This window comes from Pyrus communis, chromosome 7 (assembly GCF_041283825.1).
Source record: "Pyrus communis isolate YQ-2024b chromosome 7, ASM4128382v1, whole genome shotgun sequence".
Classification (NCBI taxonomy): Eukaryota; Viridiplantae; Streptophyta; class Magnoliopsida; order Rosales; family Rosaceae; genus Pyrus; species Pyrus communis.
Window position 1 is genome coordinate 9,617,621 of NC_142571.1, and position 15,256 is coordinate 9,632,876.

The 15,256-nt window shown below is 35.2% G+C and overlaps 2 protein-coding genes and 2 pseudogenes across 2 annotated transcripts; all 4 read right to left on the bottom strand.

Annotated features, from left to right (window-relative positions):
• Window positions 1-872: 872 nt before the first annotated feature.
• LOC137735331 (zinc ion-binding protein) lies at window positions 873-2,205 on the bottom strand. The gene is made up of 2 exons (XM_068474750.2): window positions 1,937-2,205; window positions 873-1,404 (listed from the first exon to the last, which is right to left on the bottom strand). The coding sequence occupies exons 1-2, from the start codon at window positions 2,032-2,034 to the stop codon at window positions 1,086-1,088; spliced, it is 417 nt and encodes a 138-aa protein (XP_068330851.2). The 5' UTR covers window positions 2,035-2,205; the 3' UTR covers window positions 873-1,085.
• A 1,973-nt stretch (window positions 2,206-4,178) lies between these two features.
• LOC148695686 (uncharacterized) lies at window positions 4,179-5,983 on the bottom strand. The gene is made up of 4 exons (XM_088696440.1): window positions 5,852-5,983; window positions 5,393-5,485; window positions 5,212-5,310; window positions 4,179-4,605 (listed from the first exon to the last, which is right to left on the bottom strand). Exons 1-4 carry the CDS (start codon window positions 5,867-5,869, stop codon window positions 4,417-4,419), a joined length of 399 nt encoding a protein of 132 aa, XP_088552566.1. The 5' UTR covers window positions 5,870-5,983; the 3' UTR covers window positions 4,179-4,416.
• Window positions 5,984-6,859: 876 nt separating this feature from the next.
• LOC148695687 (uncharacterized) lies at window positions 6,860-7,751 on the bottom strand (annotated as a pseudogene).
• Window positions 7,752-7,880: 129 nt separating this feature from the next.
• LOC148695688 (uncharacterized) lies at window positions 7,881-10,871 on the bottom strand (annotated as a pseudogene).
• Between the last annotated feature and the right edge of the window lie 4,385 nt (window positions 10,872-15,256).

Here is a 15,256-nt window from a genome sequence, read left to right on the forward strand (position 1 = left end):
AATAACAATTTTCACCCTCAAGAGTATAAATATACTGGAAGTATCAAAATCGATATCCTGGTGAAATCCTTCTCTCCTACGAAAACCTTTTATTTTTTCTATATTCATTTTCTTGTCCCCTTTCCTCATATATATATATATATATATATATCATTGAGCAAGCACAATAATAGAGAGGGCCTGGCTTTCAGTGATCTGTAAAATTGAGCAGCAGGCTTTAGGTACTATAAATTCTTTGGTAAGAAGGCATGCCGAGAGTCTCAACAAAGCAAAGAGACGAACCCTACAGTACTACAAATACTCATCATCTGCGTCCTCACAACACTGCTGTGACAGAGACAAACCCTACAGTACTACAAAATACTCATCACCTACGTCCTACACAACACTCCTCCCAAACAAAAAGGTACAACATATTGGATAAAACTCTTGTAAAAAAAAAAAAATTATATATTGGATAAAACTGAAATTAATTAATTATGTTAGAATAGAATTAATTAAAGCTCAGCTTAATATTTGATTATAAAAAATAAAAATAAAAATAAAAGTAAAAAACAAAAATTGCTAATAGGTGTTAACAGGGTGAAACGGATGACCCATAAACTTCTCGGATTGAATTTGGATGACTTGTTAGCTTAACGAATTGAGTTTGGGTGATTCATTTACTTAACAGGTCAGTTTCAAACTGATATCTTGAATTGATCAATTGATTGTAGTTCATGCAGGAAAAAAATTAAGTAGTTAATGCAAGAAACCTAGATAGTATAGCTAGTTCATAATGCATAAACCAATTTATGACTTTGGGTTTTTATTTCTGACCGAAATATAGAGACTGGACCAAAATATAGCGATTCATAGAGAGAGGCCTAAAGTCATTGGAAAACAAGCTTACCTTATTATTATTAAGAACACACAAAGGAACCCAAAAAACAATTTACACTCTAGATAGAAAGCAAGTACTAAATATGATATGTAATTTACATAATTGCTTCTATAAACACTTAAAAGCCTTTTATTTTTATGAGGCTGCTGATCGTTAAGGCTTAACATTTTTGGTATCGCTCACACTCTCTAAATTAATATTCTTAACACATTACATCCTTGAGAAGCTTGTACCTGCGCGTAGCGGTTCTTGGTGACGGCACGCCACTGCTAGGGTGGTTCTTGGTGTTAACCTTCTCACCGCTACCACTCTCTTGATTATGATCGTGTTGCTTGATCTTGTGATCCCCAGAGTATTCTGACCGGCTCGAGGCACTTCCAGTCTCGACTCCTCCTGCGGCCGCCATACTCGATTTCTTGGAAGAGCTACCGTGCCTTGCCGTGCTCCTTTCTTGATCACTTAAGCACCAATCACACAGTTCAGTTGGCTCCGCATATTCGCTATAATAATTGCTACAATACCTAGAATTGAACAACTGTCGTCTATAAGATTTGACCAGATTGATTGGGAAACTGATTCAAAAGCACATAAATGTATAACAAATTCACATCGGTATCATGCTTAATTAGTAAATGAGTTTTCTTTGTTATTGTCAGCAGTAATTGGAATATTGACATAATAGGACTAGGCATGGTTATAGCATTATAAACATGTTTATACAGATACATGGTGATGATTGATGATGGCATAGGATGCATGCCCCACGGTTTTATCATGGTACCATGACCATGACCATCAGATATCATATACATGGTACCAATAATAATTAGGTAGGTTTGGTGGGTGTTTTATGGAGTTGGGTCTATTCAGTTATCAGTACCTGTCGCACCTATGAACCATGATCATGATGATACAAATATATATATATATATATATATATATGATGCCTTTACATACATAGCAAATAGAATATCGTCATGTTATGTATGATGCATGGCATATATATATGATGGTGATGATGTTTATGATGATGGTGATGGTGAAAATACATACGAGTGTTGAAAGCGATTGCGGCATTCGTTGCAGCGGAAGAGCTTGTCAGGAAAACCCACGTCACCACACATGCAGCAAACAGTTTGAAGATCCACCATCTTCGTTCTTGAAGCAATTCAGGAGATACACAGAATAATATTTGTATATATCAATTATCAAGAAACACAATTCAAAACCCAAAACCAAGAGAGTCAGAGAGATAACTACAGGAAGAGAGAGAGAGAGAGAGAGAGAGAGAGAGAGAGAGAGAGAGTTAAATATAAAGAGATATACGAGGACTAATGGCTTTGGAGTCGGTGTGTAAATTCCATATTTATACATGGAAGTTAATAAATATTCTCATATTTATTTATAATATTGGAGAGATATACACAGGTAGACCACAGGTTGCGTGCAGTCGTTTTCAGTTAGGGCAGAGGGGGAAAAAAGAGAGGTGAACTTTAAAATAGAGGTGGGGAAATGACACTTCTGCCCCCATGCGGAGGGCTTTGCTTCTTAATTCCGTTTCCCATCTTTTCTTTTGCGTTTGTAAAAAGAAAAACTAATGAAAAATGTTTCAAAATTTTGAATTTTAATAAAAAATCATCTAATAATTTTATTTAATGATAAAGATAAGAGGAAAAAAAAAAATTATCAAACACCCATGCGATCTCCTTTGCTGCTGCATCTTCCAGTTGCTTCTTTTTCCAGTATTCATTAATTGGGGTCCAAAAATTGCCTTGCCAGAAGCAACTCCAATCATGGCTACTCCAATATTTATTTTACTGCACACATCTCTATATATTTGTACTATATGTATATGTATATATATACACATATACATACACACCCTACTACATATTATATATTATGGACATATGAAGCACTGAAAAGTACCATGCGCAACTTTAATTACCAAGCCACTACCTTTTATACCTATAATTTTGATTTACATGATGCACCATTGAGACGAATCCGATGTTCCCAACAATTTCCATCCACAAAACCGTCGGTGCTGTGAGATGCTTTGGAAATTGTATGGTATCCAAAATTCAGGGTTTTTAAGTCCACACAGATATTGGAATGATTGAAGACTTGAGATGCTTCTGAAATTAAAGGATATCAAGTGGGGGTCGATCTGGGTTCATATCTGTGGGTGTATTCGATTTTATTGATTTCATATGCGTTATTTTTTTTATTTTGCAGAGGGAGAAGATGAGATTGTAGGTGGAGGAGAAAAGGAAGCTGCAGATGGGCAGACAATAGAAGAAAATTAAGTAATTGGTGTAGAAAGTTTAGAAATTGAAGAGATATAGAGACAATTTATGAGTATTGAAGAAAATGTGTTTGGAAGGTGGGAATGTGCCAAGAAAATTCAAGAAGAGGAGAGAGAAGAATGTAGTACCGTTAAGTTTCATAAACAGCGTAGCACCGTTAAGTTTTATAAACAATGTAGTACCGTTAAGTTTCATAAACATTTTGTGTGAAGACGTGCGGGTCTGCGGGTAATTTTTTTTTTTAATATTAAAATTATGTCTTTTTTTTTCCTTAAATTTAAGTTCTTTTGTCATTTTTATTAAAATTTAATAGTTTTTCATTAAAATTTTAGTATTTTTCATTAAATAAAGTTGTGGCATAGTTTTTTTTTATTAAAATAAACTTAGCCGAAACCCTTTTCATGAAAGTTTGTGTGTTATCCACACTCCATTTTACTTCTGTTGACCCTAAAAACTACACTACAACAAAATAGCTGTTTGGCGAAGACTTTTGTCCTCGTTGAAAGTTGTTGTTTTATCGCTGAAGGTTTTCAGCGAGGAAAAAAATTCCTCGCTCGTTCCTCGTAGTAAGCCCATCGAGAAATGTGTACAACGAGGAATTGTTTCCTCACAGAAATGATACAGTGAGAGTGGAACGTTTTCTCATAGTTGAGTTGGAGCAGTGTCAAACTCCTCGCTAAAAAGGTTGGAATGTGGTTGCCAAAACATTTTGACAACCTAAATATTGGCGTTCCATAACTTATATGAGGATAAAATTCCTCGCAAAAATAATCAAATTCCTCTCTGTAAATATCTTTTGGCAAGAAATTTGTAGGTGGGTTTTCAGCAGATCAAATGTTGCGAGAATAAATTTCCTCGTTGATAAGTATCTAGGAGACACTCGTTTCCTCGTTGTATCAAAGGTACTGAAAGTTAATTCATATTAGTCCAAAACCAAAATAGCTTACAATGATAATTTATGGTCTACAAATATAGTTACACTTATTGTTAACAACTATGAAAGTTCACATTGTTTTCACAAAAAGTTCACATATTCAAGCAAAACAAAAGGACTACTTATGGAGGTGGTTGCTGCCTTTCCATTATTTTGTGTAGGAGTTCCTCAAATTTCTTTTGGTTCTCCTTCAATTCTTGGATCTCTTGTTTTGCTTCACCAAGCTCTTGTTTTGTTTCAACAAGCTCTTGTTTTGTTTCAACAAGCTCTTGTTTTGTTGTCACAAGCACTTACTGTTGAGTCTCAAGTTTTTCTTCTAAATGTTTGTCCAACAGAGTGTCTTCATGAGAGATAGACTTTGAAGGACCTTTGAAGTACCCAAACTTGTGACCAAGAACACCTAGAACAATTTCATCATCTGTCAACGTCACCATACCATCTGGAAGAGTTGTTTTGTTTTTCATACTTAGCATCTCTTCCTACAAATGAAAAATAAACTATCACGCTTAGCACCTTCATGTACACAAACATAAAATCTATCACATTTGGTTCCTTCATATATATATATATATATATATATATATATCATAAACATAAAAGCTTCACAGATTCTTCTATCTCGATTTAATCGTAAATGACTGTCTATAATTATAATTGCTTATGATCAATAATACACCTTTACCAACATAATGACATTATCAAACTCATACAAGCACAAACAAAGCCTTGCAACTTATCAAGCCTTAAATTACATGTCAGCTCTTAAGCTAAATAAGAGGTAATTGTCAAACAATTATATTTTTTTTCCCCAAGCTAAAACCTTAATGTGCCAAACTTGAGTCCAAGGAATGACAGAAAAGTGACAAAAGACAATGAACACCACAAGTCATGGACAACACCTTTTTATTTACACGTCTTATAAGTGGCAAGACTCTTTTATGTAGGAGAAATAAGCAAGAAACAATACACTCTTTCAAAAGTTTACATGTCATATTATGACATACACATAAACATTGAATACAAACATATACATTGACATAGCAGGACTAGAATATACATAACCAGCATGTACATAACTAACTTACCCACTTCAGTTTAGCTCCTTCATCCCAACCATTTTTGGTGTTTTTATGCACAGCCTCAAAGTAATCAATTGAACTTAGTTGTTCTCCGGTTTTGGCTTCCTAATACATGGATCACAAATTAAAGTTAATAACTTATTATCCACCTAATATCTAGATTAAAATTATGAAAAACGCATCTTACAATCTCTTCTTCATGGGCCCTAAAAGATTTTGACCCTCCTTTATGATTGTAAGTCAAATGAGACCTATTAATTGCATTTTTATTTGAGCGTTCCTGCATAGCAAAAATAAATTTGGTGACATGAAGAAGATAAACAACATACATGACAACCACAATTCAGTTCATTAATATACACATGTACATTGAATTGAACACTTGCATAACGATCACAAAGAAAATTTCATTCCTCTTGACTAGTTACATCCTCATGTTTGTTTCGTTTTGCTTCTTCTAGAGTTGGGAAGGAATCAAAATGCTTATTCAGCTTGTGTCGAAAATCAACAAACCGCCTTTGTAATGCATAGTGACATATCAATATCGTACTTGCTCTGCATGGAATTCAATTTATAATAAATCTAATTTAAGAAAGACTTTTACATACTGAATGTAACAAAAATGTGAAATGAAAATATTACTCACATCTATTCTTTCAATCATCTTATCCACATCCTTCTGTTCTACATTCCTCTATTGCTTCACATTTAGTGGTGCATAGGTCCGAACCACAAAACCAATATCATTCACAAGAAAAGAGGAATTCGAACCTGTGGGCTTTCCTTTTAGATTTGTCAAAGTAATTGGTATTTTCAAACCACCAAGCTGCTCTTGCAGTTTATCAGAATTCTTCCCACGGGTCTTTGACCTTTTTTTTTTCCATTCACCTAAAACATTATTAATGCAAAATTTATTTTACATATGATACAAGAACCTTTTACAGAAACAAAGACAACACAAAAAAAGTGGAACAATAAGGCTGAGTACCAACAAAACCATAAGAATAAAAAATAAATTGAACACACTAATAACATCGTAAAAGAAACGACCCGCATTTTCTTGTTATAAAATAGAACACCTTTTTAGGTTTATATCAAGCACTTGCTCTAACTTTTAATCCATTAATGAAAAGTTCAAATAGTTAGTAAAACATGTCATAACTCTTACACAGATTATATTCAAACACTTGGAGAAGAAAATCACTTCAATTAAGCAACCCAATATAGATAACATTCAAAATAAAAAGGCATACCATTACCACTTCCCTGGGTATTGATTGATGAAATAACAGCAGCAACTATATTGCTTGAAGGTATCACAGTAGCAGCTCTAATTTGTGGATTATCAGTTGATGCCTCACTTGAAGAGTCACGAGGGATTCGCTTCCTTTTTCCTACCATAGTGATATTCTTCGAGAAGAAAAAAACTAACAAAGTTAAAATATGCAAGTTATTTGAGAAAGCTTAACAACACGACAAATTAGTTATATGAATATGGACAATGAATAATTACAATTGATCAGGGGAAACTAGTGCACCATACCCCTCAAATGCCAAAGACAATAACCATATGAAAATGAAAAAAATTAAAAACATGCAACCACATCATGGCACTACCAAAAATTCAAAAATCAGAAACTACATTAAAAAAATATTAGTAGTCACTGCCATCACTATCGTCACTTTTAAGAATTTCTTCATCTTCACCATCATCCAATGGATTATCTTCTTCAAAATCCTCCTTGTCGTGTCTTGAATTCACCCTATAAGTTGGATCACTTTCTACAACATAAACAGAAGGCTCATCTTCAGAATCTTCATCCATCACATCATCACTTGATAAGAGATTTTCTTGATCTTCTTGAACAGCCTAGCGAACTTCATTAAACTCATCCTCTTGGTAAACATTATTATCAGTAGTTGGTTCGATATCTTCGTCTACCTCTTCAGCCGCATCATTTTCTGGAACATCCCATATATGTCTGCATTGCACTCTTTGCACGACTTTCCAACTAGAACCTAACTTGTAATCGTCGACTTAAAACACTTGTTGTGCTTGTTCAGCAAGTATATAAGGATCATCCTTATACCACAGTGAATTTACATTGATGCTTAAAAGATGATAATCTTGATGTATCTTTCTCTTCTTAGGGTCTTTATGAGTCAAGTCAATGTTAAACCACAAACATTTGAACAAAAATACCTTATTGCAATTGATGTAAGTCAATTCCAACACACTTTCTAAAACACCATAGTAATCATAACTACAATCACTATGTTCCCCAGAGACAAAAATTCCACTAATTTGTGTGGTATGATTATTGTCACAACTTTTTGTTTGAAAGCCAACTCCATTAACAATACACGCAGTGTATGTATGCACGCGGACATCAGGCTTGCATGACAAATAATGTAGATCATCAATGGCTTCCAATGATCCCATTTCTCTCAAGCCATATATCTATTAATATTATAAAAATACTAATTATTTAAAGGAAAATAATGACACATATATTTTCAAACATAAACATGTTATAAAACTTACCCGATTTTCAAACCATTTAGAAAACTCTTGTTCCTGCCTTTGACATAAATTTTCATTGCTTTTTAGCTTTAATTCTTCCATATGTTCACTAAACAAGTAAGAAAAACAAATACTTAATTAATGCTATAATACATAAAAATGAGAATATATAGATGACATAGAAGATTACTTACATAAGATATGGTTGAACCTCATCATAATTGTGGAGCAAAAACCAATGAACTTTATCAATTTCCTTTTTAGGCAATAATATAAACTTTCTACCTCCAAATGGACGTGCTTTTTGGGAGAATACTGACAAACCACCCACATTTTGATCATTTCTTCCGTCATCATTTCACTTATTTGGATTGAAGCGTGTTTCAACCCCACGTAAGTCCAATGAGCAAAACGTCATTGATTCATTTACAATATATCCTTCTATTAGTGAACCTTCAGGACGAGCTTCGTTTTGCACATAATTTTTCAATTTACCTAAGAGCCTTTCAATCGGATACATCCATTCACTGTTAACAGGACCGTCAAGTTTGGCTTCACGAGGTAAATGGACAACTAGGTGAACCATTATATCAAATAAGGCAGGAGGAAAAATCATCTCAAGTTTGCATAAAGTTATAACAATCTCTTTCTCCATATGCTCTAAGTCTGATACTCTTAATGTTGTAGCATAAATATTCTAGAAGAAAACAGATAATTCAATCAGAGCATTGCACACTTCTATATCCAAAAATGGACGAATACCAACTGGGAGAAGGCGCTGAAGTAAAACATGGCAATCATGACTCTTTAAACCAGATATTTTTCCATCATTGATGCTCACATTTCTAGAGATATTGGCAGCGTACCCATCAGGAAATTTGACTAATTTTAGAAACTTACAAAATTCCCTACGTTGAGGCATTTTTAGTACATACCTAGCATGTGGTTTTCTCATTTTCCACTTTCAAGTCTCAGATGTTGATTTGACCTGATGTTCATAGCTTTCAAGTCTCGACGAGCATTATCTATGTCTTTTGTTTTGCCCTCAATATTCAACAATGTCCCAATTCAACTTTTTTTTTTTTTTTTTTGCAACATGCATAACATCAATATTATGTCTCAACCTTAGCTTCGACCAATACTCTAACTCGAAGAAAATACTCTTCTTTGTCCAATTTAACATTTCAGCCACTCGTGGTTGATCCCTTTCTTTATTATTCTCATATTTTCCAGGACTGAAGCTTCTGACTTTATCTAATTGTTGCAATATTTGAGCACCAAAGAGAACTTTAGGAGGAAGCCTATGTTCAATATGACCATCTTTGTCCAATTTAACATTTCAGCCACTCGTGGTTGATCCCTTTCTTTATTATTCTCATATTTTCCAGGACTGAAGCTTCTGACTTTATCTAATTGTTGCAATATTTGAGCACCAAAGAGAACTTTAGGAGGAAGCCTATGTTCAATATGACCATTATATTCAATACTCATTTCTCTCCAAGCATGACCACAAGGTAGAAATCTTCTATGGCCCATGTAAGATATTTTATTTGTTATCCTCTGTGATGTTATATCTTTATTGCAAATCGAGCATGCCAAGTAGCTTTTTGTGCTCAAACTTGACAAATTACTGTAGGCAGGAAAGTCATTAATGGTCCATAAAACACGTGCATGCATACCAAAAATTTCCCTGTAGATGCATCAAAAGTTTGAATACCATCCACCCACAATTCTTTTAACTCATCCATTAGTGGACGAAGATACACATCAATCTCCTTCCCAGGTGCATTTGGTCCAGGAATAAGTAAAGTCAACATAGAGAACACTGCCTTCATGCATTTCCAAGGTGGAAGATTGTAACACACGAGAATAACTGGCCACATACTATAAGGTTTACTTATATATGCAAACAGATTAAAAACATCCGTAGCAAGGCCTAACCTAACATTTCGAGAATCTTGGGCAAACAAAGGATATTGCTTATCAAACTCTTTCCACTCATCTGAATCAGCTGGATGCCTAAGAACCCCCTCTTCATTAACCTTTCTCTCTTTGTGTCAATTCATGTCTTTTGCAGTATGTCTAGACATATACAACCATTGCAATCTCGGCTTAATGGGCAGATAACGTAACACTTTTTGTGGAATCTTCTTGCGCTTTCCAAAACAAGGCTTGTACCTTGGCTCGCCACACTTGGGACATTTATCAAGTTTCTCATTAGTCTTTTAGAATAATGCACAGTCATTCTTACAAGCATGAATTGATTCGTACCCCAACCCCAACTCTCGTAGCATCGCTTTTGCATCATTATTTGTTGATGAAATACATGCTTCTTTTGGATGAGATTTTTTTTAACAAACTGAGTAGCATGTCAAAATGCTTGTTAATCATAAAAGAGAGACACTTAATATGCATCAACTCTACAATAAAGCTTAAAACAGAAAAGTTCTCACAACCAGGATAAAGCTCCCTTTGAGCTTTGCCAAACAAATACTCATATTTACTAGTGTGAGAGTTGTCATTGCCACTTGTGGCATCAACATTAGTTACCATATATGTTGGGCCTTGAAAAACATGTAGCATCTCAAACATCTCATTATCCTCACTATCACTATCATTTTCAATATCAGCCTCTATTTGGGCACTTGACCCACTTTCTTGAAATTCCCCATGTAAAGTCCAAACTTTATAGTGTGGTACAAACCCGCTATTGTATAAATTGGGAACGGATAACATGCAAAGAATGAAGATTCCCATTTAGGCAGTCTTTACATGGACAACGTGTCTTGTATTCCTCATTCAAATGTTTCTTTGTAGGCAATATGAATGAGTTTACACCATTAGTGAATGCATCACAAAATCTATGTTTAAGGAACATCCAACTTCGATCCATTGCTAAGAACTATTAACAATCAAAGCATCATTATTTTTTGCCCCGACCTCATGACCCTCCAATACTAATAAAACAAAAAAGTATGACCTACGTCTTTAACACCTATCAAATAAGTCATATATCATGTTTATGACTTTAATTGCAAAGATATCATGTTTATGATTCTAATTATCAATGATCCACATATATTTTACAACTTCAACAACATGAGAGGTTAAAACAATAAAATTAGAAGTCAAGCAACTTACCTAAGAGGAGATAAAGCATATGGTATACAGTTTCTCAATGTTTTCCAACTAGAAATGATAGTTCTCTTTGCTGCCAACTAAAAAGATATAAGTTAATAACACAAGTAGAATTGAAACTTACAAGAGGTCATGGTTAAAATAGTTGGGAGATAGAAAGAAAGATACAATCCTAATTTCTGTTTTAAGTTCTGTAATTAAGTTTTTATTTGTTACAAAGTCATTTCTATTTTAAAGTATATGTCTCACTTTTGGACTTAAAAGGCACAACACGTATAGAAACTTTCATTTAATCTGCCTACATAAGCATTTTGTGATGGAAAGATACATCAATCCATGACCTTAGACAAATGGGTAATTTTTGTGTAGGTTAAGTGGTTTATGCACAAACTTAATATAGATAAGTAAATTAGAAGAAAAAAAATTGTGAGAAGAATGAATATTGCAAAAGCAGCAGCCTCATCTCCACAAAAGCCCCAGAAAAACAATTTTAGCCAACCAATATTAAGCCCGATTTTGAACACCAATAACTATACCAAATGATGCAGACAAACATGAGATTTGAAGCCTGTTTTGAGTACATTAAAAGCCTCTACGATTTGTAGGAAACAGGGTTCTAAGTTGAAAGTTATGCAAGATACAAAATAGAGCCGTGAAACCAGAAACCCAATATTTGCTGCTGTCTGGCAACTTCGTGACTCAAGTTTGTACATGGTTTTGACATATCAAAACTTAATGGAATTATGTGAAATCAGATAGGCTTTGATCATGGACATGTCTAGTTTCAAAACACATGATAATGGATCAAAATGAATGCATAAGGACATAGAAATCAAGAGCCAAAGTAGGCTACTTAAAACATAGTTTTTGTTTGCAGAAAACATAAGTTCCCTGTAACATATAACCCAAACTCTTCTAAGTATAACTTCAGAATACTTCCATACAATCCCAAAATCATGTCTATAACTTTGATTTCAATTATACTCACAAAAAAAGGTCATACCCAGTGGATAAGGCTCCCGCTTTACGCAAGGTCTGGGAAAGGTTAATGTCGGCTAGCCTTACCCCTATTTATGGAGAGGCTGCTCCCAAGTCTCAAACCCGAGACCTACTGCTCATGGGTGAAGACACTTGTCATCGCACCAAGTACGACCTCTTTAGAAATCAATAATAATTACTAAAACAAAATCATGATTTACCCAATTCAGATTATAGAGCAATCAGAGAATCATATTCCTATATGAAATCTAACTTCACAATAAGACAATGAGAACCCATAAACCATTAACAAGTAACAATCAAGTTTTACCCAATTCAGATTACAGGGGATACTAATTAACTTCACTATGGATGGATCATGGACTGCAGTAAAACAATGAAAACCCACATCCATAACCAAGTAAAAATGTGAGCTTGTGATGTGGGTAATTCTAATTTCATTAGCATCATCAAAGAAAGATATGAAATTGGAGGGAGAAAGAGTGAGGAAATGGTAACTTATTGAGTGGAACTGTTAAATCCAAGAAAATAAGAATCCTTGGGGAGAAAGTCAAACCAATTTCATTGATGCAAAGCATCTATGGAAATAACAAGGAAAGCCTTGATTGGAAGCCTTGATTATACCAAAGTTGGTGATGAGTGAAACGGAGATTGGTAATGTAAATGTATTGAGTTGCCAACACAAATCCCAGTAAGATAATTTTAGCAACAACTGATAATTAGGAGAAGAGGATTAGAAGACGATAAATGTTACTCACAATTAACAAAAATTGACTTTTTAAGCCAAACCCTAAAACATGATATTTTGATCAACACACCTAATGTATAAAATTAAAAGTAATAAGAAATATTGATACAAAGCATCTATGGAAATATCAAAGAAAGCTGGAAATTTTTACCCATGTTGCAGGTCGACAAAAGGAATCATACTCCTTGCTTCTTCAAATATAGTCTTCTATACTTCCTTAGACATCTCTAAAAAACTAGATATAGTTTTCTCTCTTCGTTATCCTTCTTCTACCTCTTTTTCTTTCTTTTTCCTTTCCCCTGTTCTCTTCTCCTCCTTTTTCAGGCTTCCTCCTTTTTCCACCCACCATCCCTTGTAGAAGATTCCCCCTTTTTCTTTTCTGTTATTATTATTATTATTATGCCACAAACAACACCATTTAACACTTAGAAAAATATCGAGTTTTACAAACTTGGACCATTTGCGAGAAATATTTTTCTTGCTGAACACTTATGCGACCCAAATACAACATTTCTCGCTGTAAGTATGAATAAAAGGCGCCCTATTTGAAACTTTTGGGAAATTATAGCGGGAATGCTACAGCGAGAACCCATTGTCCTTGCTAAAATTTTTGTTCAGAGAGAAAAACAATAATTTCCTCGCTAATATTTTGGTGGAAAGGGAATTTTATTTCCCGCTAAACCTAGCATGAGAAGAACAATTTTTCCTCACTAGCATTATGTATAGCGGCAAAACAATTTTCTCGTCGAAATTATTTTTTCCTCGCTGTTTCTTAGAGATGTAAGGAAACCAAATGATCTCACTTTTTTGCGAGAACTCAAAATTTTCCTTGCCGAAAGCAACTCTACAGCATGAAAGATAATGTTCTTGCTAAAACATTTCTCGCTAAAGGAACAATTTGTTGTAGTAGGCACGCGCAGGCCAAGTAACTAATGAGCTAACTACGTTCTTCGGTTGATGCGGGGCGTGCCAACTCATTGGCCGAGATCGGCCAAGGAGTAAAATTTGTTGATGTTACGTTGAACGCAATACTAACTTTGTGATCTTGCAACTGCGATTTAGGAAGGAACACGTCTCGGCCTTCGAGTTCTCGAGCCTGAAGACAAGGCTGCTAGTTCTGCGAAGTTCACGAATCGTCAGTGCTGAGTTCGGTCATGGTGATTATATTTGTAAGAGTATAAGCACGTCAAACAAGCTCCAAACTATACGGACACATGTACTCAAAAGAGATGTATGTCTTGATGGTAAATGTTGTTCAGCCGTCAAAATGCCAACCTCTGAAACTCACTTGTGAGTATCTAATCATAAAACCACTTGGCGTTCAATGTGCCGAATGTAGTAACTTGTAACACCTCACTTCGCCGAGAAGGCTAATAAGATGACCTCTGCCAATAAGGATTTGAAAACCCTTCTCGACCAAGACTTGGATAGATAACCAGTCGGCCTCGACGCAATGCTGTTTATCCAAAATTAAGGTGCTCTTCGGACGATGATTCTACGGCAACAGTGCTGTTTATCCAAACTGAAGATGTTCGCCGGTTGCCTCCACAGTGCTGTTTATCCAAACTGAAGGTGTGTTGGCGGAAAAAGAAAATAAAAAATCTCAAGATGTTTGAGAGGTTTGCGCAAGGCAATTTGTGTGTTGAATTAGAGGGCCTCTCGAATGACGCACCCCTCCTATTTATAGCAACTAATCTCATCTTGGCCGAATCAGAACTATACTCATATTAGGATTCTTCATCCTAATCCAACAAAGGCTCGGCCAATCCTACTCCTACTAAGACTTTGAACCAAACTCTCTATCTGGCCACCTTCACTTCTCAAATCTCAGCGTCCTCACTCTATTGAGACTCCTTATCGTACTAGGACTTTAACCTATCCGCTCTTATCTAAATCACTCCTACTTGCAATAAGACTCGACCGCCCTAACTAAGCGACTTATGACCACTAGACAGCCCATAATACGTTAGGAAAAGCTTTGGGCCGAACATAAACCTACGCTCAGCCCAATAATATTATTTTGGGCCTAAACATTGCCCTCTTGCTTCTGAGGTCTTCGGCTTAGAACTCCTTGGCCGAATTTCGACCTTGAAGAAGTGAAATTAAACCTTAAAAGGTAACTAAAGGACAATGAAAAGCCTCAAATATTCCATCCATCAAGCGCATTTATGAAGTAATATCGCACGATCTGATTTTGTCAGAAAACCTGCCACGTGGCATCTTCCTGGCATGTTTGTCTTTGACACTGGAACGTCCTGTCACACCCTAAAACCCTACCACACGCTATCATTATAACCTTGAACTATGAATTTTCCGGTCTGTTTAAGTCGTGCACACAATCAAACGTCTCCTTATCATTGAGTCTGTCGTCGCACGCCATCATGCAACCTCGATCTGCGAGTTTCTTGGTCTTTTTATATGGATTTCCCGAATCTCCATGATGATTGTGAAATTGTCCGACTAATCTTACCCTTTCTTTTCAAAATCAAACGATTGGCATTTTTCCAAAACCCCTATAAATACTCAAAATCCTTCATTTTTCCTCTTACGCCTTCAGAACTCTTAGACATTTCACTCTCGGATCACCCTTCAAAGCTCCCTTTCTAGCCAGAAAAACTCTTTTGAATCTAGAAATTCCTTCA

Coding starts and splice junctions, on each gene's coding strand:
- LOC137735331 (XM_068474750.2), bottom strand. CDS start 2,034: ATGGTGGATCTTCAAACTGTTTGCTGCATGTGTGGTGACGTGGGTTTT. Junction 1,405..1,936: donor CGCAATCGCTTTCAACACTC/GTATGTATTTTC, acceptor GTTCAATTCTAG/GTATTGTAGCAATTATTATA.
- LOC148695686 (XM_088696440.1), bottom strand. Junction 5,311..5,392: donor GGGCCCATGAAGAAGAGATT/GTAAGATGCGTT, acceptor TCCATGTATTAG/GAAGCCAAAACCGGAGAACA. Junction 4,606..5,211: donor AAGGAGCTAAACTGAAGTGG/GTAAGTTAGTTA, acceptor TTTCATTTGTAG/GAAGAGATGCTAAGTATGAA.